This window comes from Podarcis erhardii, assembly GCF_964252035.2.
Source record: "Podarcis erhardii genome assembly, chromosome: 2".
NCBI lineage: Eukaryota > Metazoa > Chordata > Lepidosauria > Squamata > Lacertidae > Podarcis > Podarcis erhardii.
In genome coordinates, this window is record NC_138498.1 from 22,852,742 (window position 1) to 22,878,701 (window position 25,960).

The 25,960-nt window shown below is 46.2% G+C and overlaps 1 protein-coding gene across 1 annotated transcript in view; it reads left to right on the top strand.

Annotated features, from left to right (window-relative positions):
• The window catches only part of ERBB3 (erb-b2 receptor tyrosine kinase 3), a 95,999-nt gene that overhangs the window by 42,064 nt on the left and 27,975 nt on the right, over positions 1–25,960 (top strand). The window contains exons 3-11 of the mRNA XM_081849517.1: positions 3,706–3,901; positions 15,868–15,993; positions 17,703–17,768; positions 19,238–19,356; positions 20,085–20,226; positions 21,067–21,180; positions 21,954–22,074; positions 23,166–23,239; positions 25,761–25,851. Of these exons, the coding sequence (XP_081705643.1) occupies positions 3,706–3,901; positions 15,868–15,993; positions 17,703–17,768; positions 19,238–19,356; positions 20,085–20,226; positions 21,067–21,180; positions 21,954–22,074; positions 23,166–23,239; positions 25,761–25,851 (1,049 nt within the window). The remainder of the gene's footprint in view (positions 1–3,705; positions 3,902–15,867; positions 15,994–17,702; positions 17,769–19,237; positions 19,357–20,084; positions 20,227–21,066; positions 21,181–21,953; positions 22,075–23,165; positions 23,240–25,760; positions 25,852–25,960) is intronic.

Consider the following 25,960-nt stretch of genomic DNA (forward strand, 5'->3'; position numbering starts at 1 on the left):
GCCGTTAACATCTATTGAGCTAACACACACATAAAATAAAAACATGGTTACTGTCAGGAAGGGAGGAGGAGAAAGCATGCTGGAGTGGGGAAGGGGGATAGTTCAATCCTGAATCTGAATCCCAACTGCAAACCATGATTTGCAAAAAGTCCCCGTGTTACGAGTGCACCAGGCCTAAGTTTATTCCTGTTGTCAGCAGATTTGTGAAGCTAGCACGGAATCTTCTACAAGGCACCCTGGGAATATTGACTGTCAGCAGTTTAAGCAATACCCTTGTTACCGTCTTAGGATTTAAATTAACCTCTCTGTCTTTCCTCCTTGGTCCTTACCCCATCTCACTATAGTGTGGAGAACTGTCTTGTTAGCTCTCCCCCTCTTCCTGCTCTCACTTGCTCCCAGATTTCCTGCCAGACAGGGCCGTGCCCTGACTTGCCTTCTATGGGCACCAGACAGGTAGACAGCACTTATGGCACCTAGACTCTGCCTTGATAAAGAGCCAAGGTTGTGGGGTTTTTGCTGTGTTGGGTTCCTGCATCTTAAAGTGGGGAGTCATAGGTTAGTGCCAAGACAGAGGAGGGATTGAACGATGCTGCTCGTCATATGTTGGCGTCAGTGAGGTTTGCACTTTGAGGGTGAGTAGAAGCCTGGGCATCCCTGCTTCTGATCTATGCTGCAACTGGCTAAAGATTTCAATACTGGGGTAATTTCCTTCAGCTCACAGTTGAGGCCATAGCTGTCAACCTTCCCTTTTTTTGCGGGAAATTCCCTTATTCCAGCGCCGCTTCCCGCTGCTATCCCGGATTGTTAGATATCCCGTAGACTGTCCCCGGGACAGGTGAGGCTGCTGATCCCTTATTTTTGGGGCTAAAGGTAAAAGTAAAGGGACCCCTAACCATTAAGTCCAGTCGTGACCGACTCTGGGGTTTCGGCGCTCATCTCGCTTTATTGGCTGAGGGAGCCGGCGTACAGCTTCTGGGTCATGTGGCCAGCATGACTAAGCCGCTTCTGGCGAACCAGAGCAGCACACGGAAATGCCATTTACCTTCCTGCCCGAGCGGTACCTATTTATCTACTTGCAGTTACAGATAGGTAGCCGTGTTGGTCTGCCATAGTCAAAACAAAACAAATTCCTTCCAGTAGCACCTTAAAGACCAACTAAGTCAGTTCTTGGTATGAGCTTTCGTGTGCATGCACACGAAAGCTCATACCAAGAACTGACTTAGTTGGTCTTTAAGGTGCTACTGGAAGGAATTTGTTTTGTTTTATCTACTTGCACTTTGACTTGCTTTTGAACTGCTAGGTTGGCAGGAGCAGGGACCGAGCAACAGGAGCTCACCCCATCGCGGGGATTCGAACCACCGACCTTCTGATCGGCAAGTCCTAGGCTCTGTGGTTTAACCCACAGCGCCACCCGCACCCCTATTTTCGGGGCTGCTGATCCCTTATTTTCAAATCTGAAAGTTGACAGCTATGGTTGAGGCAGTAGAGTTTCGGATTGTCCACCTTCCCAGAGTAGCTGGGAGGCCGAGATATCCAGTGTTCAATCTGAATAGCCGTATAATATGTTAATCTAGATTGAACCTGCCTGTGGTATGTGGGAACCACAGTATGATGAGTGGGAAAGACTCTTCATAATGTGATTGTACAAATGGAGCCAACTCATCATTGCAGGAATTAACTTTCCTGCTTCCAGTGGCAGGGTGAGCTGTCAACAACAACTGACCTATTGAGTGTTGTTTGAAGTCACAGTGGTCCTTTCCCTGACTAATGCATTCTCCCACAGGGAAAGAGCCTTCCCCACCCCCTTCATTTAATTTAAGAGAGTATGAAATGTACCTTATGTGGGTGGCCACCAAATGCAGTCACTAACACAAGACAACAGTTCCCCAGTAAAGATGATGATATCATAGTCTCGGGGGATTTCACAAGCTCTAATGCTTTGTGATCCCTATAGAAAAACTAAGAACATCTTGCCTAAAAAGATTGTAGGGTAACCAGCAGGCCTCTGCCTTGACCTTCCTAATGCAAAGTAGCCGTGATCTGGCTTGCTGCAGAATCACTTACATCCTTGGGGATGTAAAATCCTTCAGGGAAATGGGCATCATTATAGTTGGGCATCTTGGTAAGTCTAGATGATATAACTTTCCCCCCTCTGCTCAGAGGGGAGAAAATATTATCCTGTGACACGCACAGAGAGAGGCTGAAACTCAAGCGAAATTATTTCTGCTCTAGTGACTGAAACATGGAGATGAGGAAGGTGTCTCGTTGCAAGTATGATCCAACAAAAGAGAAAGGGAAAATGAAACATGGCGACGGTTGCAGCTGCAAACTTGATAAGTAATTCAAACAAGAGTTTGGGGTGTGCAATAAAGGAATTCTGTTTGCAACTCCTGAATTCGCAGGTCTGTTGCCAGACCATTTAGTTTCACTCTTGAAACAATATCAAACGGCTCCTCTGCTCTAGGTTTCTGATCCTCGGATTACTGCAAAATTGCACCGCTCTTACAACCACTTTTGGAAAACTTTGGGGGTGGCAGATTCACACAACCCCCTTCACATGTTGATATAACATCTGGAAGGGACCTATTGATGTAGCCTTGCCCCACCACAGTTGCATGGGCTAGCCCTGTCCACTGCCACTACGAAATGTAGCCACATCCACTTCTGCCACCATGCTCCTGTGACATCCAACACGCCCAGTGGATATTGGAAAGCAATTGGGGTCCCTCTCACTTGGAGAAGCTCTACACATGCATATCTGTATTGTACATAGACTTGTTTCTAGGGCCGGATTTAGGTTTGATGAGGCCCTAAGCTACTGAAGGTAATGGGGCCCTTTATATGCCCAGCTGTCCTTTGTCAACAACATATTGTCACTGTTTTTTTGTGTTGAATATATGCTATATGGTAATTAATGGACCTAAGAGGTATCTAAAGCCATTTGCACATGCAGAATGTAGGCACCCAATATATAAAAATGAGAAAACTAGTGATATTTTAGGGAGCAGGCTAGCAGGCGGGGCCCATTACTTACATCATAGGAGTCTACACAACACAAAACACTGTTGCTGTATGTAGGTTTTATTTTACAGCCATACCTCTTGTTACGTTTGGTTCAGGTTACGTCTTTTCAGGTTGCATCCTGCGGCGACCCGGAGGTACCGGAAAGGGTTACTTCCGGGTTTTGCCACTTGCGCATGCACAGAAGCGGCAAATCGCAACCCGTGCATGCACAGACGTGCAGACATAGGTTGCGTTCTGCTCATGTTGCGAACGGGTCTCCGGAACGGATCCCGTTTGCAACCAGAGGTACCACTGTATTTGTTTTTTATCTTATATTTTGGAAATGTACGCCCATTCCCCCCCCCTTTAATTGGCAGTGGGCGAAGCTTGGCCACGAGGTCATGTGACACTCACCCACCCCACACATTCTGGCAATGCATGGAGGGGTTTATGTGAATCTCCCCTTTGGTTCCTCCTTTTCCATCACTGCCGTTACAAATGCTTTTAATGAAGAAGAGACTGGGGCAGACCAATGACAGGGAAGGGGCAGAGGTCACCGTCTCCCATCATGTTCTGCAGTCCCAATACGTAGCCTGTTTTGAGTGGCGGCACGATCTGTTAGCAAAATTGTTAGCTGCGCGATTCGATAATGAATGGGTGGGTGTTATGGTGCCCTTTAAATTTCCCTCTGACTTTCCCCAGGCTATCCGAGAAGTGACTGGCTACGTTCTGATCGCCATGAACATCTTCACCTATCTGCCACTGCAGAACCTGCGCATAATACGAGGGATGCAGCACTATGATGACTCTGGTGACAAGTACGCCCTCTACATCCTCCTCAACTATGGAAAAAATGCCACACATGGTCTACAGCAGTTGGGTTTCAATCAACTCACAGGTGAGCCTTGAGGCTTGTGCTACGCAGCCAGGGATTCTGCACTGCTACTTACTGACTCCTTTTCTGTCTTTGTGGAGGTTAGTGAGCAGATTGTAGCATTCCATGGCCCTGATGAAAACAGTCCCTGGACCAGAAAGGACCAATATAATTGAAGGTGCTTTGCTGTCCTCTGCCAGGGCATGTCTTAAGCCAGTGGTGATGGAACCCACACCCCCTCCCAAGGTCCCTAGACTCCCAAATCCAACTGGCATCAGCCAGAATGACAAATGCTCATGAATAGGAGTTGTAGTCTAGCAGCATGCGGAAGGCCACCAGTTCCCCTCCTTAAACACTTGAGCATCTGAGTGTACTTTTCCATCCCTGCCCCCTGCCCAAGACTAGCTGTGCCACAGCTTCTCTCCACTTCTTCCTGCCACCAGAGGTGTAGCATGTGGGGGGTAGGGGGCCATTGCCCGGGTGCACATTTTTGAGGGGGTGCAATCAGGTGCCCCCATGACAGGCATGGAGCCCTGGCAGCTGAGGTGCGATGGCAGGCAGGTTGGTCTGGTGGGCAGGCAGACTGAGGCAGCGGGAGAGGAGCCTATTGGAGCTGGGCTTCATACACACACACACACACACACACACACACACACACACACACATGCAGGCTTCACGTGAGCCCCCACCCCAGCTGCCCAGTCCGCCAGGGGGGCGCAGCACTTGCTCCACGCTGGACACTGGCAAACCATGCTACACTACTGCATGCCACACATCTCTCTCCCCAGTAGTGTATTCAAAGATGTCTTGCTCAGTGCCAGGGTTTGGCCTTGAGTATATGCAGTAAAAGGGACGCGGGTGGTGCTGTGGGTTAAACCACAGAGCCTAGGATTTGCCGATCAGGTCGGCAGTTCGAATCCCCACAATGGGGTGAGCTCCCGTTGCCCGGTCCCTGCTCCTCCCAACTTAGCAGTTCGAAAGCACGTCAAAGTGCAAGTAGATAAATAGGTACCGGGAAGGTAACGGCATTTCCGCGCACTGCTCTGGTTCGCCAGAAGCGGCTTAGTTATGCTGGCCACATGACCCGGAAGCTGTACGCCAGCTCCCTCGGCCAATATAGCGAGATGAGCGCCGCAACCCCAGAATCGGCCACGATTGGACCTAATGGTCAGGGGTCCCTTTACCCTTTACCTTTTATATGCAGTAATAGCAAAGAGAGATCCCTTTCAGCATGTGTAGGGTGCTTCAGTTCAGCAGTGAATAACTACAACTACTGCAACCGGGATCTGAAGAGAAGGATGATCAGATAGGAGAGTATGACTTTTAGGTAGGGTTGAGCACCTTGCCGTGTGTGTGTGTGTGTGTGTGTGTGTGTGTGTGTGTGTGTTGTGGTACACTTGCTGGGAGGCATCAACTGATTTGAAATTTGGCACAGTTTCTATGTGCCTTGAAGAATCCACATCTGGGCATCTAAGCTCTGGTTATTTCCCTCAACAGCTTGAAGCAATCCTGAAAACAGAGTGCTTTTTTATAATGTGGAAAGTGCCCTTCCCTCCCTGCTTAGTAGCCACTATCTGGCTCTTTCTACTGGGGATTAGGGTCATGGGCACCCCAGTTTAAGTAGCCTTTTCCAGATTGCCATTCACACTTTGCAGTGGATGGGAGGAAATGGCATGCTTAGTTCCATTTATAAGCTGCTTCAGGCACCCAGTGAAAAAGTATATGGGGCAGACATTGCATATCTATCCCCACGGTTGCTCCCTGCAGGCAAGGCTAGGGCGTATGTGGGGCACTGGGTGGAGCATGATTGCTCAGTGGATAAATGATTTCAGCATCTGTCACCTTTTACCTTCCCCACTGAGGAGGAAAGTACATTCCACAGCTCAAGATCTTACACCATTGGCTCCGGCAATCGCACGCTATGCCTGGACTCTGTCCTTGTGCAGAACACAATCTCAGCCTAAATGTTTGTTTCAAGAAAAATACATGGGCACCTACCCATCCAGCAGCTGGTTTTGAAATGTTAACTAATGTCCCTTTAAAGTACTCTTTCCAATAGGCATGAGATACCTGGAGACTGTAGTTTGTTAAGGGAATTGTAGATCTGCAGAGTCATAACCCATAGCAAACTACAGTCTCCAGGTTTCTTTGAGGGAAGCTATGGTTGTTAAAAGTGGTATAAAGGTAAAGGGACCCCTGACCATTAGCTCCAATCGCGACCACTCTGGGGTTGCGGCGCTCATCTCGCTTTATTGGCCAAGGGAGCCGGCTGGCTTGACAGTGTTATCCCACTCTTTCTGTCGCATTTCCCCTTCATTTTGCTTATCACGGGTTTTCTGCGCAAGAGCACTGATCGACTTAATTGCACAACTTGCATTTGCCAGCGTGTGATTGAATCCCACCCGAAACTGGCAACCGTGCTCGTGGTTTTGTAACGAGAGTATGACTCTCCCTCAGAGAACATGTAGCACTTTCACCTACAGTTCATAGAATTAGCTGAACTTGTTTGTAGAGTAATCAATTACAAAAGATTAATTTGCAGAGCAGACATGCCCTTACTTGTGACTTTTGGGTACTTGTCTTGGCATCTGTTGCTAGCCCTCACTGTATGTCGTGTGGTGTTGGGAAGGGGAACTGAAGACAAAAAGGAACTGTAATTAGACCCATAAGGCTTGCATCAGTAGTGTGATAGGCAGTGTTTGTGGTTAAATCAATGTACTAGTAAACGTACTAGTAATCTCTTTTGAGCGACACTGAAAGAGTCTAGGAGTTTGAAATCATGTGCACAGAATCCCATTCTTGATCTAGGGGTTGTTACCTCTCCTTTCAACAGCAAAATTCAGCCACTGGGTGAAACCAGATATTGAATGGTTCTATGCTGAACAACAGCCAGATCTTTTAGGAGCTTCCAAACAGGATTAATTATTATTATTTATTGAATTTATATACTGTACCACTATATACCTGGAGGTCTCAGGGCGGTTCACAGAAAAAGATGGCGATATATAACAGGCATAGGCAAACTCGGCCCTCCAGATGTTTTGGAACTACAACTCACATCATCCCTAGCTAACAGGACCACTGGTCAGGAATGATGGGATTTGTAGTCCCACAACATTTGGAGGGCCGAGTTTGCCTATCCCCGATATATAAAATCAAAATAAAAACAAGCACCCAATGACACACACTCAAAAAAGAGCCACATTTTAAAAGGGTATAGGATGTCAATCAGGTCAACCAAAGGCCTGGCACCTAAAGGTGTATAATGGCCTGGCGAACTTCCCTGGGGAGAACATTCCACAGACGGGGAGCCACTGCGGAGAAGGCCTGTTTTGGTGTTGCCACCCTCCAGACCTCTTGAGGAGGAGTCATATGAAGGAGGGCCTCAGAAGATGATCTCAGGGTCTGGGTAGGTTCATATGGAAAGAGGCAGTCCTTGAGGTATTGCGGTCCTGGGCCGTTTAAGGCTTTGTCTTAAACAATTTGGACAAAGCATCTAGGAGTCTGATGAATTGTGTCATCTTGGAAGTTACCGTACTTCTGTCATAAAATCCAGTTGTTCTAAAGCACTTTTTAAAAAAAATATTAATCTAGTATTTCAAGATAGTCTACAAAAGAGAACCATAAAACAAATATAAAACTAATCAAAAACATCAGAAACAAAAGCAATTACCGTAGCAACAGTAAAAATGCAAAAAGCAGTAGATATAAAATCACTTAAAATCCTGGGGAATCTTTTTTTTTTTTAATGTCTAAAATGCGGCTCTCCAGGCAACCTAGTCATGCGTTGGCATATAAATAATAGTAATTATTAAGAAAGCATACAGAGTGGCAGGGGTATTTAAAGAAGAACCTCTGGTGCCAGATAAACCTATACGCAGCCAGCACAATCCACAGCATCTCAGAAGTTGGTGAGGCCAGTCTGTGATGGAGGCTCTAATGAAATGATGGCTTCAGGATGAGGGTAGAAAACATGTTTATCTCTCAGGAGTCATTAGCTATGGATCCTAAACGTCAGTCTGCGGCTCTGTCCCTCCTATTGCTTAACTCTCTGAACTTCTGATTGTATTGGAGAGAACATCTTTACAATCTGAGCTGGAGATAAGCAGGTGAAAGTCCAATCTACAAGAAAGAATTTATGGGTCCACTTAGCCACTTAGCTTGCAGGATTTGACTAGCTGCCAAAGAAGCAGGTTTGTGGGCCACCCTTAGCACACTGCCCCTTTAATTGGCCAGACCTGGTGTTGTACAACAAATAAAAGCCTTGTAAACAACCTGGGGTTGAGTCCCAATTCAAGGTCAACTCCAGCTACAGCAGAGATAATGGAATTAGTTGAGGAAGGGGGTGGGTGACTGTGGAAGCAGAACTTTGAGGGAAACTAAATCAATTGTGAGAGACAGCGTCACTGCTTGTCCTGCTTATCACCCAGAAACTTTATAAAGAATTTGCATTGCGAAAGTCCCCTGGGGTTATTCTGCATGAGAAGGAATGTCAACTGTTTTGCAGCCTGGGCAGGTGACACCTGGCTAAGCAGAGTCTAGATTCCTAAATGGACCCCATTCACACTGTTTCATCTACCCTTCGTTCCTGGGCAGGATTGCTATTATATAGTCCTTGTGTCACACCCAAGAAGCAGCTGCATTTGGGGAGAAGGAGGGCAGGAAGGAAAGGACAGTTAGCAACTGGTAAATGTGGGTTTGTTTCATTGCTCTTTTTCCTTGATTGGGGTTTGGAAGAGCAGCTCTGAGTGCTGTAATGTTGCTTCGCTATGATTTGCAAGCCAGCCCTCTTAGTTAGGGCTGCCATATGACCTGAATTTCCCAGAAATAGCTGGGATTCGTCTGCCGGAAAGAGCGTCCGGGTGGAATTCGGTCAAAATGAGCATATGGCAACAACTCCCCCCCCCCCAAAGCTCAACAACGTTTGTGTCCGGGTTTTCACTTTTTGAAATACAGTGGTACCTTGGGTTACATATGCTTCAGGTTACATACACTTCAGGTTACAGACTCCGCTAACCCAGAAATAATACCTCAGGTTAAGAACTTTGCTTCAGGATGAGAACAGAAATCGTGCTCCTGCGGCACAGTGGCAGCAGGAGGCCCCATTAGCTAAAGTGGTGCTTCAGGTTAAGAACAGTTTCAGGTTAAGAACGGACCTCCGGAACGAATTAAGTACTTAACCCGAGGTACCACTGTATGGCAATCTTATCTTAGTGTCTGGCCCAAGGGCAGGCCTGCACAGCAGTTGCCTCCCGGTTTTGTTTAGCTCTAGTGCACAATCGGAATGCCATGGATTGTTCCTGGAAAAGGCATGCAAGGAGCTTTACACCCAGGATGCCTCAGCAATGGCATTGAGAACCCAGCTGTGCTGCATCTGATACAGCCCTTGCTGTTCCATCCGTTCTGTAGACAATCGCATAGGAGACCAGTGAAGGCCCAGGGGATTCGGTGCACTATAAGAGCATTTCCATTGCCCAGAATAAGGCACATGTATCTTATATATCAAGGTTGCTTTTGTGCTCTTCGTTGATAGTTCAGACGTATTTTGTGTGAACACAAGCTCACTTTCAAAGATTGTAAACTATATAAAGGCAAAGGGACCCCTGACCATTAGGTCCATTCGTGGCTGACTCTGGGGTTTCGGCGCTCATCTCGCTTTATTGGCCAAGGGAGCCGGCGTACAGCTTCTGGGTCATGTGGCCAGCATGACTAAGCCACTTCTGGCAAACCAGAGCAGCACACGGAAACACCTTCCCGACAGAGCGGTACCTATTTATCTACTTGCACTTTGACGTGCTTTCAAACTGCTAGGTTGCAGGAGCAGGGACCGAGCAATGGGAGCTCACCCTGTTGCGGGGATTCAAACCGCCAACCTTCTGATCGGCAAGTCCTAGGCTCTGTGGTTTAACCACAGCGCCACCCGCATCCCTTCTAAACTATATAGCATGTCTTTGAAAGCTATTTCAGAAGGGTTCTTTCAGCCCAAAATTCAGTTACCTCTCCAGAACCCATTGCTAGAATATGATGGCCATGTTTAGACCTACTTTTCAGCTATGCTTTACTTCCTTCCCAGATTCAGAAACGAATCCTAAGAGGTTTCAAACATAGCTGATTAATCACCATGTCAAAGATGCTGTGAATCTGATTCAGGCTGATAAATTTGCTGTTTATCTGTGGAGTGAGCTCTTTAATTTGGAACTGAATATATGTTTCTACCATGGGTCTCTCTGTGTTAGGTAGGGTTGGCAATCGCCCGCTAGCCCCTCCGCTGTCCACGACAGAGAGCCTGGGGCGCCAAAGCCCGAGCCCGAGCCAGAGCCAGAGCCGCCCACGCAGAAAAAATAAAAATAAAAACTCCAAATCCAGGACATTTGCTTTGAAATGTAAACCCACCCCAGATGTGCATGTAGGACCCCCAAAAGAGGATATGTCTGGGAATTCATGGACGTATGGCAACCCTATGTTAGGCAAAGCAGCCCAATACAGCAAGGGTAATCCAGACATGAAAATACTGTATTTACTTGAGTCTAATACACCATCAAATCTAACCACACCTTAATTTTTGCAACGTAATTTGGCCAAAAAAAGTAATCTTGTGCTCATGGTTTCTCATGCTGATTCAAGTCCTGCTAGCATTCTATAGGATAAAGAATCTCTGTACTCAGAACTGAGTGCAAGCCGATCTGTATTGGATTGGCTCCGTACCATGTATCCCCTTAGCAGATGTCCAGCGTGGTCACCCGTGGTGTTTTGCAGGGCAGAGGGACTGTGATACTGTCCCCTCCTTTCTTCACTCAACAAGTAATCAATATCATTAATGCTGACTATTGATCAGTGGCTAAGCGAGTATGCATTTGCAAGCCGTTATATGTATACATTACCTTTTACATCAGCTCCAGTGCCCTCCTGCTACTGGTGTGTGAAGCACAATGCTAGCCACAATTTATCTGTATCATGTAGCATCTCAAGAAATATCCCTGTTGGATGCATTTACCACAAACCAGGTTCCATCTAGATTGATTAAAAAAGCAATCTCTGGTTAAGAGGAGGTGTGTTCAGTGTGCATGTTGTGCATGCGCAGTTGACGGCACATGTACGTATGACAGCTTTACTGAAGAGGAGTTTGAAGGTGTGTATGGTGCAAGGGCAGGAAACAAATCAGATACAGTGGTACAGACTCCGCTAACCCAGAAATAGTACCTCGGGTTAAGAACTTTGCTTCAGGATGAGAACAGAGCTGTGCTCTGGCGGCACAGCGGCAGCAGGAGGCCCCATCAGCTAAAGTGGTGCTTCAGGTTAAGAACAGTTTCAGGTTACGGAACGAATTAAGTACTTAACCCGAGGTACCATTGTAATGCGCGTTGGGAGATAACACCCCCTTTCTGGTGTGTACAGCAAGCGCAAATGCGACTTGAAATGTAGTGGGGTTGGGGGTGTGAGCATGGTATATTTTCAGCCACTAATGTATACACAAGGTTTAGCCTCACTGTTTAGCATAGTGTTCTTTGCATGCTAGTGAGTTTGTGATGGAGAACCATGGATGGAATTCAATGTTGCGCTAAGGCATTTGTTCCATCAATGCAAGCATTTCAGGTTGCCAGATAGAACAATCTCCCCCTCCCCAAATATACTGCTGTGGGGGTTCTCCTGAACCTTCAGAGTAGATGGATGGGGTACACAGGGTGAGGAGAGGGGGAAAGCCCTGTTTCGCTAGAGAAGACCTTTTGCAGAGCTTCTGCTGATGGGACATATTAGTTGAATCCAGTCCTATGTTTTTAGTTCTCTCTCTCTCTCCTATATATGTTATTCTGATTAAAGCTGCCTTGAGATGGGTTTGCCCTGAAAGGTGACCTATAAATCTTCAAAATAATAATGATAATTAATTTATGATGATGCAGGGACTTAAATTCAAGTTTCAGTTTCATCTCTCTGTTCACAGGACCACAGCCAATGGATGTTGCCTCAGAAATTGGCTATATTAATCTGAATGCAGACAGATGCATGTGCAAACATAGATTAGAAAAGCATGGAGACCCCAACTTAGATTTTAGAATGGAGCTACTATATCAGCCATGGGGAATCTACAGCACTCCAGATATTATTTTCCTACAACTCCCACCATTCCTGCCCATTGGCCACGTTGCTTGGGGTTGATGAATGTTAGAGTCCAGCAATATTTGGAGGGCAACAAGTCCCCCACCCCTGACATACGTCCTTCAGTTGAGCACTACTGGTTGGTTGAGTATGAAGTCTTCCGTAACCACTGGAAGTGGCTGTTTGTGAAATCTGAGTTCTTGGCTATCATGTCAGCAGAGCTAAGAGGAAGACAGACAGCCGAGAACAGGCCTCTGCATGTTTTAGGTACCTGCCCCAACCAGTCTGTTGGGTTGATGTTGATGTTGTTGTTGTTCAGCTACTGTGGCACCAAAAAAAGACAACACCTATCTATCAGCTTTCCCATCGCTTGATCTTTCTGTTGGCTGACAGAACAACCCTTGGCGGAGGAGACATGGCTTTTCAGAATTACCTGGGCAACATTCCCTGCTGTATGGAAGTGCCTGCAGCATTTCATGGATACTACAAGTATTTCACACCACTAATATTTAGCGCTTAAATACATAATTGCAGACGTGTACTGCATTCCTTGTAAGGGAAAAGAAGGTCGATGTCTCAGCCTAAAGTAGATGGTTAAAGGGCTGTGGGAAGAATTGTGGAATTGACAAGGCGTAGGAGGCCAGGGAAGAGCTTTGTGGCCGTGGAGCAATGTGAAAGGCAATATTGCAATGCTGATTTGGGAAACATTTGGTCAGATATCCCCCCTACAAAAATCCATGTGCATACCCTCCAATATTTCTCTGATGAAAATGGGGAGGTCCTATGTTGTTGTTGTTGTTGTTGTTTGTTTTACTATTTATACCCGAACCATCTGACTGGGTTGTCCCAGCCACTCTGGGTGGCTTCCAACATAGATAAAAACATAATAAAACATTCAGCATTACAGGGCTGCCTTCAGATGGCTTGGGGTGGCGGCGGGTCACATAACTTCATACCCTTCAACGTTCCTGCAATGAAAACATTCAAAGGAAAAAGCGGGACATTCTGGGATCAAATCAAAAACCGGGAGGCTTCTGTAAATCCAGGAATGTCCCTGGAAAACAGGGACCTTTGGAGGGTCTGCGTGTGTGATGCATTGATTGGAGTATGAGATCAGGGTTCGGAGCCTCACTGAGCCATGAAACTTACTAGGATCTTAGCCCAATCTATTTTACAGCGTTGTTATGAGGATAATATTGGGGGAACCATGTTTACTACCTTGAGCGCCTTTAACACATGACACCTCCAAATGGGTAACCAAGGCCCATAAGCCTTGGTTGTGGAGATGAGAGCTGGAAAAAAGTAAACAAAAGTCAGGGTGAGGTACAGTGGTATTTCTGGTTACGAACACTTCTGGTTAAAAACGCTTCGGGTTACGATCTCCGCTAACCCGGAAGTAGCTGCTCCTGGTTGCGAACTTTGCCCCAGGGTGCGAATGGAAATCGCGCACTGGAAGCCCCATTAGTGACAGCGCACCTCAGGATAAGAATGGTTTCAAATTAAGAATGGACCTCCAGAACGAATTAAGTTCATAACCAGAGGTACCACTGGACTGTGAAAGCACCACTTTCATCAAGCCAGCAAGTGCAAATTTAATAAATAGTATTTATACCCAGCCTGGCTTGGGTATAAATGGCCTGCCAGCCGCTTATAGGGAGGCTGATATACCGTATTTTTCGCCCCATAGGGCGCACCGGCCCATAAGGCGCACCTAGTTTTTTGGGGGGGAAATAAAGAAAAAAAATTATTTCCCCCCCCCAGGCGCGAGGCTGGGGCGGGGAAAGCCTGAGCTTCCCCCGACTCCAGCCCCCAGAACAGGGAGCTCTGCGCAAGCCGGGGGAGCGCTCCCGCGGCTTGCGCGGAGCTGCCCGAAGCCCAGGCGCGACTGCTGAGCGTGCCTGGGCTTCAGGATAAGAGGCAGCTCTGCGCAAGCCGGGGGAACCCGGGGGGAACTCCCGCGGGCTCCCACGGCTTGCGCAGAGCTTCCTGAAGCCTGGAGAGGGAGAGGGGTTGGTGCGTACCAACCCCTCTTGCTCTCCAGGCTTCAGCGAAAGCCTGCATTCGCCCCATAGGACGCACACACATTTCCCCTTCATTTTTGGAGGGGGAAAAGTGTGTCCTATGGGGCGAAAAATACGGTACCTATTCACTTATACAGTCGTACCTTGGATCCCAAGTGCATTGGTACTCGGATGTTTTGACTCCTGAATGCCGCAAACCTGGAAGTGAATTTTGCAAACGTTTTGTGACCATTCTTTGGAACCCGAACGTCCAATGGGCCTTCCGCGGCTTCTGATCGGCTGCAGGAGCTTCCTGCAGCCAATCAGAAACCACACTTTGGTTTCCAAACCTTTTGGAATACGAACGGACTTCCAGAACGGATTCCAAGGTATGACTGTATATCCAAAGAATACCTTGGAAGTCTGAATAACACAGTGATAGCTCCCAGCCCTCTGCTGGTAAGGACTCATTAAGTCTCCAGAACTCAGTTTGTTAAGCAGCTTGATGTTAAGGGACAAATGTGTTGCTTCAAAACACACACACACACACACACACACACACACACACACACACACACTCCTTTTGCTGAAGGATGGCAAGGAAGCAAGGGAGACTGCGGCCACAGTCGTATAGGCATTTGCCTGGGAGCAAGCCCCACTGAACTCCTGAATAGACACGTATAGGATTGTACTGTAAGTGCGGGCAATGAGTCGCTCCACAAAAATGGCTCGAGGGAAAGTAGTAATGACAGCAACTTTGGTTTTAGTGCCAGATCAAGACTCAGCGATTTGCTCAGGCCTTTGTAAGGTAACTTGTTTAATTTAGCGAGCACATACGCTGGAAGGATGAAGTCTGCTTTGCTGTTTTTAAAGACTCCCTTTTTAATTTTGCTTTTATCTTGTTCTTGTTCCCTCTGTGAATCGAAATGGATTTGTGTATTGTTTTAATTTGTTCAGTGTTATGGTTGTGCCCTGCCCTGGGTTGGTTGTGATGAAAGGCTAGGCTATAAATATATTTAAATAGAATAATGCATAAATAAGAAGTTGGTGGAGAAGAGGTCTGAAGGGAAAAAGGAGACGGCTCAGCAAAGACATAGAAATGAGAATTAGGCAGTGATCATAACAGTGGAGAGAATTATCATAATAGTGGAGAGAATTCAGAGTGGGGAAACCTCTTTGGGAGTCCATCCTAGCCCATTTCAGATTTTATATGATTCTGTGGAGCTAAAGGAAGTGGGACTGCACATGCTTGTCTTCCATAGGTTCATAATCTGTTCCGGAAAGAGTTCTGAAAAAGGTTGCTTTCATTTTCAGTACAGTGGTACCTTGGTTCTCAAACTTAATCCATTCCAGAAGTCCGTTCCAAAACCAAAGTGTTCCAAAACCAAGGCACGCTTTCCCATAGAAAGTAATGCAAAATGCATTAATCCGTTCCAGACTTTTTTTAAAAAAAAACCCTAAAACAGCCATTAACATGACTTTTACTATCTAACGAGACCATTGATCCATAAATGAAAGCACAATCAATCAGTAGCTGAACTGGGTTCCACACAGTCACAAAAGAAGAGCCGCAAAAACAAGCAGAATAAATAGCAAAAACAGTCATACCTCAGTGTAACACTCAAAACGGAAGTGTGGCACTCAAATCGGAAGCGCAACACTCAAAACAGAGCAAGTTTGGCTTCCGAAAAGAGTTCGCAAACCAGAACATTTCCTGGTTTGCAGTGGTTGGGTTCCAAATTGTTTGAGTACCAAGGTGTTTGAGAACCAAGGTACCACTGTATATGGAAGCTGGATGTGCTCAGTGTGCATGCTGGCTATATCTCACACAGATATTTTGGTGTCTCACATCTCCCAGAAGGAAAGTGGTCACAGCTGCCTCTTACTGTTTTTCAGAAATCCTGTCTGGGGGTGTCTACATTGGGAGGAACCAGCAGTTGTGTCATGCGGATACTATCAATTGGGGAGACATCGTCCGGGATCCAAGCTACCCTACAGTGATCCAAAAGAACGCAGACAAGTGTGAGTATTGGCTAAAAGTAGGGTGAGGTATGTGCTTGCACTCGTATTCCCCTGTCTGGCCTGCCAATGTTTTGTGTTTACACAGGAGTAATAGTAATAGTAATAGTAATAGTAATAGTAATAGTAATAGTAATAGTAATAGTAATAGTAATTTATTATTTGTTCCCCAGCCACTCTGGGCGGCTTCCAACAAAGATTAAAAGTACATTAAAATGTCACACATTAAAAAACTTCCCTGAACAGGGCTGCCTTCAGATGCCTTCTAAATGTCAGGTAGTTGTTTATCTCTTAGACATCTGATGGGAGGGCGTTCCACAGGGCGGGCGCCACTATCAAGAAGGCCCTCTGCCTGGTTCCCTGTAGCTTAGCTTCTCGCAGTGAGGGAACCGCCAGAAGGCCCTCGGCGCTGGACCTCAGTGTCTGGGCAGAACGATGGTGGGTGGAGATGCTCCTTCAGGTACACTGGGCCAAAGTCGTTTAGGACTTTAAAGGTCAACACCAACACTTTGAATTGTGCTCGGAAACTGGAAGCCAATGTAGGTCTTCCAAGACCAGTGTTATATGGTCTTGGTGGCCGCCCCCAGTCACCAGTCTAGCTGCCGCATTCTGGATTAGTTGTAGTTTCCGGGTCACCTTCAAAGGTAGCCCCACGTAGAGCGCATTGCAGTAGTCCAAGCGGGAGATAACTAGAGCGTGCACCACTCTGGCGAGACAGTCCACGGGCAGGTAGGGTCTCAACCTGCGTACCAGGTGGAGCTGGTAGACAGCTGCCCTGGATACAATGCAACCCCATGCAGCCATTTCCTCTCTTCTCTTTTCCCTGCTACATTTGTGCCCCGTTTTCTTTCTGCAATGCGAGAACCCAGGAAATCTTCCATCCAGGCCGTCACCAGACATAAACCTGCCTAGTTTCAACAAGGTGACTCCATCGCATGCTTCCTAGCCAAAGTCCATCACCACTGCATCTTTATTGCGCTCGTTCTGTGTTGGGGCTTTTATACCAGTTGTCTTTTAAGTTTATTGTGTCTTTACTGCAATACGATTTTATTGTTATGTTTTTAGCCTTTGTTTTGTGTGTGTGCAACCTAGAGAATTAATTCTTATGAGGTTCCTGAAAACATATATCAAATAAATCCAAACTGTCTCAGACCATAACCAATCTAAAATGATCTTTAAATAGAGCACCTGTTTGCTTGCAGAAGGTCCCAGGGTCAAACTCTGGCATTTCCAGGTAGAGCTATGTGTATCCTTGATATGAAAACATAGAGGAAGGAAAATACATATATTTATACTCCTTCGAAATAGCTGCTTTTGACCTCTAAATTGAAACTAGAGAATGTTAAGTGAAGCCTTATCTTTCTAGCTGTCTCACTATTTCATAATATACTGCATAACTGGAAATAATAAAATAAAAAACTAATATATACAAAAGAAAGAAAGAAACCATGGAGGACCACTGCCAGTCAATGCAGATAATTTGTTTGACTCTGCATAAGACAGATTCCTCTCTGCCTGTGTCAAACTGCTCTGCAAGCCCTTTCAGGTAAAGAGTGGGGTTAAAACACTTTGAATCAGGTTCCATGCATATTAAGCAAATCGCATGTGAGGCAGGCCTTTGGACATAATGTGATTCTTATAAGCTTATTGGCCCATCATACTCATTACCTCTGGTTTAGATGGCTGATGTTGCATTTTGTCTCCCTGGATAGGTTCTCCATGTCATGAGAGCTGCAATGGTCACTGCTGGGGTCCTGGTCCTAATAACTGTCAAACATGTAAGTATTACAGTGCCTGGGACCCAGTCTCCCCCCCCAAACCAGGGACCTTCCAGATGTTTTTGGACTGCAGCTCCCACTATGCCCAGCCAGTATTGGAGGGCAGGTTGGAGGAGACTAACCCCTGACCCCAGGTTTGGTCCTTGAGTGAGCAACCGGGACTCGATTCTTCTCATGGCTGCTTTAAATGTGGGTTCTGTCATCTTAAACTTGGCATGGTGATAGACAGACTCCAGATTTGGAAAGGAAAGCTATGGCAGCACTTGCTTTAAGCAATCTGCCTGCATATAATAGGTGATCTGTAACTTTTAACAACTGAACTACTACTGAAGAGGCCAGATGGCTGAAAATGCTCATATGAGGGAGAACACGGTAAACAGATTTCATGATGATTTAACTCTGACAATAACGGTATACATTTAAAGCACCTGGATACCACTTTTACAGTCACGGCCTCCTCCAGAGAATCCTGGGAATGGTAGTTTCTTAAAAAGTCCCAAACGCTGCAACCTTTCTTCACAGGGCTTGCTCTGTCTGCTTGATTGTTTTGGTTGCCCTTTTCTGAACCTTTTCTCAATTCTACGATGTTCCTCAGCTGGGCAAAGTTGGTGCAAAAGCACTCAAAGAGCCCTCTTTAGGAAAAAATAAGTTGTGAATCCTAGTAAATCACAGAGTTGTAGTGTTGGAAGAGACGACAAAGATCACCTTGTCCAAACCCCTGCAATGCAGGAATCTTTCACACAACATGGGGCTCAAACCCACAACCCTGAGATTAAGACTTGTGCTCTACCAACTGAGCTATCCCTCAACGCCCAACCCTCCATTAATTGGGAAGGCAATATACTGACTTTTGGATCAGGGATTGCAGATGCATCATGCTATGGGAAATTTCTGTGTTGAGGGGTAGTAACTGTACCTTAAATACTGTATTTTTCGCTCTATAAGACGCACTTCCCCTCCTAAAAAGTAAGGGGAAATGTGTGTGTGCGTCTTATGGAGCGAATGCAGGCTGTGGAGCTTTCGCTGAAGCCAGGAGAGCAAGAGGGATCGGTGCTTCAGGGATAGCAGCCCAAAGCCTCTTGAGTGCAGCGGGAGCGCTCTTGCTGTGCTCCAGAGGCTTCACATTGCTTTCGCTGAAGCCAGGAGAGCAAGAGGGATCAGCTTTCCCTCTGTGCAGCGCTCCTTCAGCAAAGTGGGAGGAGAAATGGAGCCCCTTCCATTTCTCCTCCCGCTTTGCTGGAGAGGCGCTGAGCAGAGAGGGAGAGATTTCCCCCCCCCCTCTAAAACTAGGTGCATCTTATGGTTGGGTGCGTCTTACAGAGCGAAAAATACGGCAATTTTTTTTCTATGTCCACCTCCCAGGGTCTTGGGAAGGTCAGGAGAAGATGGGAGGAGCCGACTGTTAGAGTGGAGGATGGGGCGATGGCATTGACTGCTTCTCACCCAACATTTTTCTCCTCCTGCCATAGTGACCAAGACCATCTGTGCCCCCCAGTGCAATGAGCGCTGCTTTGGCCCCAACCCCAATGAATGCTGCCACGACGAATGTGCAGGAGGCTGCACTGGCCCACTGAAGACAGAGTGTTTTGTACGTAAGCAGTCTCTGTGTCCGGCTCTCCTTGGGTGCGCTTTGTATGACTGGTCTGTGCTGAGGAAGGGAGACGATTGTGAGAATGGGAACAATTTGGTTTTGAGTGTACATATCTGCCCCTTTTTCCTTTTGTCCCCACAACCTGCCTGCCAGCACAACCCTCCAATCTTTTGAGCTCAGCTCCTGATCTTTAGCTTTTGCCAGAGCCTTTGTTTCCTGGGCTGCCTTGGCTTCTTTCCATGTTCAGCTACAATGATAATCTTCTTTGCAATCACAGTTTTTAACGGAATATTGGGGAAATGTGGGTTATCCTTTCTCACCAAGCTCCCTATGGTGTCTCCATGGCGTTAGTGCCAAGTTTTTTGTGTGTTTTCAGGACTGGGGGAAGAATCTAGTATGAAGTGGGTGGAAATCAGCGTTACAGTAATACAACTGATCCACCAGCGCAAGCGTTTCTGCTTCTCTGATAGAACAGTCTCCCCTCCCCTCTTCCTGCATGCTGTTTTGGGAGGTCCTCTTGCCCTTCCAGAGCACATTTGAGGGAGGTGTGGGAGAGGCATGGCGGAGGAGAGTAGGAAGCCCATTGCACTAGCGAGAGTCCTAGTGCTGGCTTTCGCTAGCACACTGCTTTAGTTGAATCTGGCTCAATGTTTCAGCCTTGAATGATGGGGGTTGGGTGGGCTTGATCTTACTCAGCTTTTTGTCACATGCTTTTTCAACCCCAGGCCTGCCGGCAGGTCAATGACAATGGGGCCTGTGAAACACGCTGCCCTCTTCCGTTGATCTACAACAAGCTCACCTTCCAACTGGAGCCAAACCCGGATGCCAAATACCAGTATGGTGGCGTATGCGTCAAAAACTGCCCCCGTAAGTCCTAGGTTGTGGCTATAGGGGAGAAGGGGGTGGTTGTCTTCTCTCTCTGTGTGTGATGATTGTTCCTTTAGATTGGAATACCACTTTCTTCAGGGCCAGTTTAGGCATTATTCCCACCACCACCACCTGCAACCCATCTGGGAAAATTGCCACAGATGTGGCAGAACTCCATTGAGGGGCCATGATGTACAAAGGCCTCTTAAGCGTTTATGCTGGCCCATGCATTGTTTTCTTGTGAACCACTTTGAGCACAGATGTACTGGTGGAAAATGCAGCATAGATATAAATTGACAGTGTCAATGACGAAGTCTAAATAAAATAATGTCTAATAAGACGTTTAATATCACTATAACCAAACACTAACAATTTGAGTATTTTATTTTAATTTTAACCTGATTGTTCCCAGATCAAGAATGAGAGAGAAGTCACAGTAGTTGAAATCACTGCTTTTTTTTTTCAAGTTTGAAAGCCTTTGAGGGTCGTCCCCCCTGTTTGTATTATGTATTATCTGTTTTTTATCTTGTATTTTTATGCTGTGAACTACAAGGGCGGCATACAAATTTAGTAAATATTAGTAATAGTAATAATAATAATAATTAATAATAATAACAATAATAATAATCCTCTGCTAATCCTTTTCTCATATTAAAATGGAAGGAGACTAGATTCTTCAGTGAAAAGCTAGGAGCCCCAACACCCCATCTCTCTCCTCACAGTTACTTATGAGGTCCTGTTTTAGCCCCAAGCATCCCTAAGGGCTTTCCAGTGACTAGTTGCTCACATTTCCTTAATCTTTCCCCTGTTCTCTCTCACCTCCTTCCCATTATTTTGCAGATAATTTTGTGGTGGATCAGAGCTTGTGCATCCGGACCTGCCCTAATCACAAAATGGAAGTGGAGAAAGGCGGCCGCAAGATCTGTGAGCCTTGCGTGGGGCTCTGCCCAAAAGGTAACACAAAGCCATAGCTTCTTCTGGCTACTGGAACAGGAAACTAAATAGGAAGGCATAACTGAGGCTCCCAGATCTTCTTCTCTGTGGAGCATATCCACCTTTCAAGTGTGAAGGTTGTGCACATGCCATGTGAGCTGCATATTTCTTCAAAGAACTTGGACAACCTGCCTGGGAAAGCCCTGGGCTTTCTCTTCTGGACTTCTTTAAGAAACAAAGGTGTCATTCTATACTCGTGCGGCATTTGCCCTTAATGGGTGTGTGCAGTTAGTCCTTGGGGTACCTTGATTAAAAAAGTAAAGTGATAATTGACCTTGATTTGTATTTGTTTTCCATTTCTGACTTTTATTAATTCCACCTCTGAAGATTTAAAGACCTCCGCTCCATATGCTGCCTGTTGAAGAGACTCTGTGAATAGACACATGACTTGTTCTTAGGATTTTCTTTTACATATTCTGTCTATGTACAGAAGAGGCTTTATACCCTCTTCCTGTAGCTTATTCCACAGGAAATATAATATGATATTTATATTTGTTCAGTTGTACTTTATTGATTTCTCTCCCCCCCCCTTTCTTTTTCCTGCTGTACAACCTCATTGAAAAGTTTTTTTTGTTAAATACATATATAAACTTGGGACTGATCCGAATTACCAAGTCCTTTTTGCCTATTCCATTAGCTCTGGAGGCATGTTAGGGAGCTGTGTGGAGAGACGTTAAGCTGGTAGCTTTCACCTCTTTGAAACATTCAACCCTGACCCCCTGCCTTGTTTCCAGCATGTGAAGGGACTGGAATTGGAAGCAAGTATCAGACAGTGGATTCCAGCAATATTGACAGCTTTATCAACTGCACAAAAATCTTGGGCAACCTGGACTTCCTTATCACTGGTCTTGTAGGGTAAGTATGCACGGATTGTTCTTTACACTAAGATATAACTTCTTGTGAGTTGGGACACTAGGTAACAGCAGTGCAGCAGTAGCACTACTCAATCTACCAAACTGATTGGTGCTTGTTCAGCATATATAATGGATTGGTTACTATCCCATTCTTGGATTTTATTTAATAAATATTGTGAGTGTAATTTGGAGGCCATATCTAAGGGGCTAGTAGGTCTATAGTTGTGGTAATAATAATTTTATTATTTATACCCCGCACATCTGGCTCGGTTTCCCCACAGCCACTCTGGGTGTCTTACAACATATCTAAAAGCATCAGTCCTTAAAAACTTCCCTAAACAGGGCTGTCTTCAGATGTCTTCTGAAAGTCAGATAGTTGTTTATTTCCTTGAAATCTGAAGGCAGGGCGTTCCACAAGAAGAGTGCCACTACCAAGAAGGCCCTCTGTCTGGGACCTCAGTATCTGGGCCAGGCATAGGCAAACTCGGTGATCCCTGACCACTGATCCTGTTAGCTATGGATGATGGGAGTTGTAGTCCCAAAACATCTGGAGGGCTGAGTTTGCCTGTGCCTGTGCCTGTGCCTGGTCTGGGCTGGGCTGAGCGATGGGGGTGGAGACGCTCCTTCAGAGATACTGGGCCGAGGCCATTTAGGGCTTTAAAGATCAGCACCAACACTTTGAATTGTGCTTGAAAACGTACTGGGAGCCATTGAAGATCCTTTAGGACTGGTGCTATATGGTCCCGGTAGCCACTCCCAATCACCAGACTAGTTGTAGACATCACATCTCTTTTATTGCAGAGGTGATAAATACGCCATATCGGCTCCACCTTTGGCAGGTACTGACTGGGGCACCTTTTCCTTTAATGGGCTAACTGACAACCAGGATGAGGAATGAGCCCTTGATTGGCTGGGGGTTCTTTTTGTGGCTTGTGACCTCAGCACAGTCACAATGTTCTCACAGCCATGTAAATAACATGCAGGGATTACCATCCTCTGGTAAGTCATCATGCATAGCAGCTCTTGAAGAAAAAGGCTGGTTCCACTTTGAGGTTGTCCGCTAGTTTGACCGTTCCTGCTCTTGTTCTGCAGAGACCGCTGGCACAACATAGCTCCCCTGGACCCAGAAAAACTCAACATCTTCCAGACTGTGCGAGAGATCACAGGTGAACTGGGGTGCAGGGAACTCTCTGTGTCATGAGCAATGTGGGTTGTAAAAAAGGACTCTGTCCCTTTCGATCACTGTGGGTGAGTGGCTCCTGTGTCTGAGAAACTGGTCAAATTGCCTGCCCTGGATGGGGTTGCAATCCCCACAAAAGTGGAGTTTTTGCAGGTGCATCTGGGTCCAGCTTTGCCACTGGAAGCCCAGGTAGGCTGTGGTTCAAAGCACCCCTTTACCAGCTTAAACTTCTACAACAGCTATGACCATTCCTGGACCAGGAAAACTTGCCCACAGTAGTTCACGCACTTGTTATTTCATATTCAGATGACCACAGTGTGCTTTACATTGGGCTTTTCTTGTGCTTGATCTGGAAGCACATGACACCTCTGCTTAGAGACCTGCAGCAGTTGCCGATTTGCTACTGGGCCAAGTTCAAAGTTTTACTATTAGTATGTACAGTCTCGGAAAATTTGGGACCAGTTTATCTGTGCAATTGTCCAGGCCCACTCAACCACTTTGGTCTGTGGAGCTGGCACTGTTACAAGGTGCCATATAATACTTGTCCCACATTTTAAAGAAATTGATCTTTTAAAGTTCATCCACAGTTGCTTTTTGCCCTGTGCTTTCTAGGCACAGGTTCCACACTTTAAAGCACCATGTCCTAGTGCTCCCCCCCCCCCCATCCACAAAAACCTGTTCTTTATCCCTGAATTGGAACAAATGGTGTGTCAAGGAAGTGGCTAAAACCACCTCTCAGGTTCGTCCCAGATAGGGAATTAAATAAGAAGCACAACCACTTTTCAAGCAAGACAGTACCATTTTACAGTGGTACCTCTGGTTACGAACTTAATTCATTCCGGAGGTCCGTTCTTAACCTGAAACTGTTCTTAACCTGAGGTACCACTTTAGCTAATGGGGCCTCCCGCTGCTGCCCCACTGCGGCCACGCGATTTCTGTTCTCATCCTGAAGCAAAGTTCTTAACCCGAAGTACTATTTCTGGGTTAGTGGAGTCTGTAACCTGAAGCATCTGTAACCTGAAGGATCCGTAACCCAAGGTACCACTGTATTAACTTTACCGCAGTAAAGGACAGTCCCATAAGTGATGGGTACTGTAATGACCGCAGGTTTCACACAGCTTTCAAAAATCGTACGTCATACTAATAACTTCCCCGTTGTCCATTCCACATCACCCATGACACAACATCTCCATGTTTTGGTCAGAATAATCCTACACGCTTGCACACACACATGCACTGAATTTTCTGAAATAGCTAATGACCTTCATTGCTATGCATATTCCTTATCCTATTAGCTCACTAGCTACCATTCGCCCTTCACTGTGCCTCTGCAGTACACACGGCATTAAATAAACAACCCTTTGCCCATCACTGCATCAGCATATGGTCAAGAGTAAGCAGGCTTTGTCCTGGGCAATCCATTGCTCCTATTTCACCATTATACTATTTCAGGGATTTTAGAGTGACTTGCGGGGTGCAATAGCAGGGGGTGAAGCATTTTCTCCTTCACACAAATGGATTGCCCATTTGCTCCAATTCAGCGGTAAAGAGCAGGTTTTCGCAGGGAAAGCACAGGACTGAAAGAAAACAAAACATAAAAAGAGCCTTTGAACATGGCACTCTAAATTGTGGACCTGTGTCTGGAAACGCAGCACGGATGGAAGTCTGAATGAGCCTTATATTTTGGAGCTCCCTGCCTATTAACACCAGACAAATGTACCCTTTGCAGTGCCCGCTAAAAACATTATTTATTTAGGCAAGCCTATCCAGACACCTAGAATGTTGATGTGCATTTTAATCTGCTTTTTAGCTTACCATTGGTTTCAATTATTTTTTTAATGTATTAAAAAGTTGGGTGGTGTTTTTTTACCTGCTTATGTTCATTCTTTTCTGGAAAGCGCTTTGAGGTTTTTTTTTGGGGGGGGGGGGTTGACAATCAAGACCTATATAAATAATAAAATGTTTGATATGGTACCCAGCGTGATTTTAGTATATAAGCAGGAAGAGTAGATAGAAATTTAGAGAGTGGTAATATGGCTTAGGAATGGATGTGAGTTGAGAAGGGACTGTGGAATGCTGGGGAAAGCTCAAGGTATCCTATCCTTGCTCTTTGTTCACCGGGGGAAGCTGCTGGATTCAGATTCTTTCCCATGCCTTCCTGGGACTGGGCTGAGATTGACCCAGTGCAGGTTGTGATTGACCCCAGCCTGGGTGGGGCAGGAGCAGCCTAGGAACTCTCAGATCAATGTAGATCCCACAGTGCACCGCAAGAAGAAATAGGCAGGTGTCCTGCTAGAAAGGGGAGCTTGCAAAAAAGCAGTACAGCACTCCTTGAGAGTGGTATCCGCTGTATGCCTATGTGGAAGCTGGAGGAAATAGTGGCATTTGTATACGCTTGAGCCCAGAAGGTGGTGTAGAGACCAGAGAGCTAAGGACTCTGGAGGTGATGGGAGAATGCTTAGGGAAAGTTGCACCAGAGATCACTGACCTTGTACCCTTTATCCTAGGTTACCTGAACATCCAGTCGTGGCCCAAACACATGCACAACTTCAGCGTCTTCTCCAACTTGGAAATCATAGGTGGACGCAGCTTGTATAAGTAAGAATTGCTCTCTTGGTCAACCCTCCTTCACCTTGCTTGCGAGTCGCAGAAGGAGTCTTAGGGCTTCATTGTTCTGGTGATGCCTAAGGCTACCTGTGGAACAGCT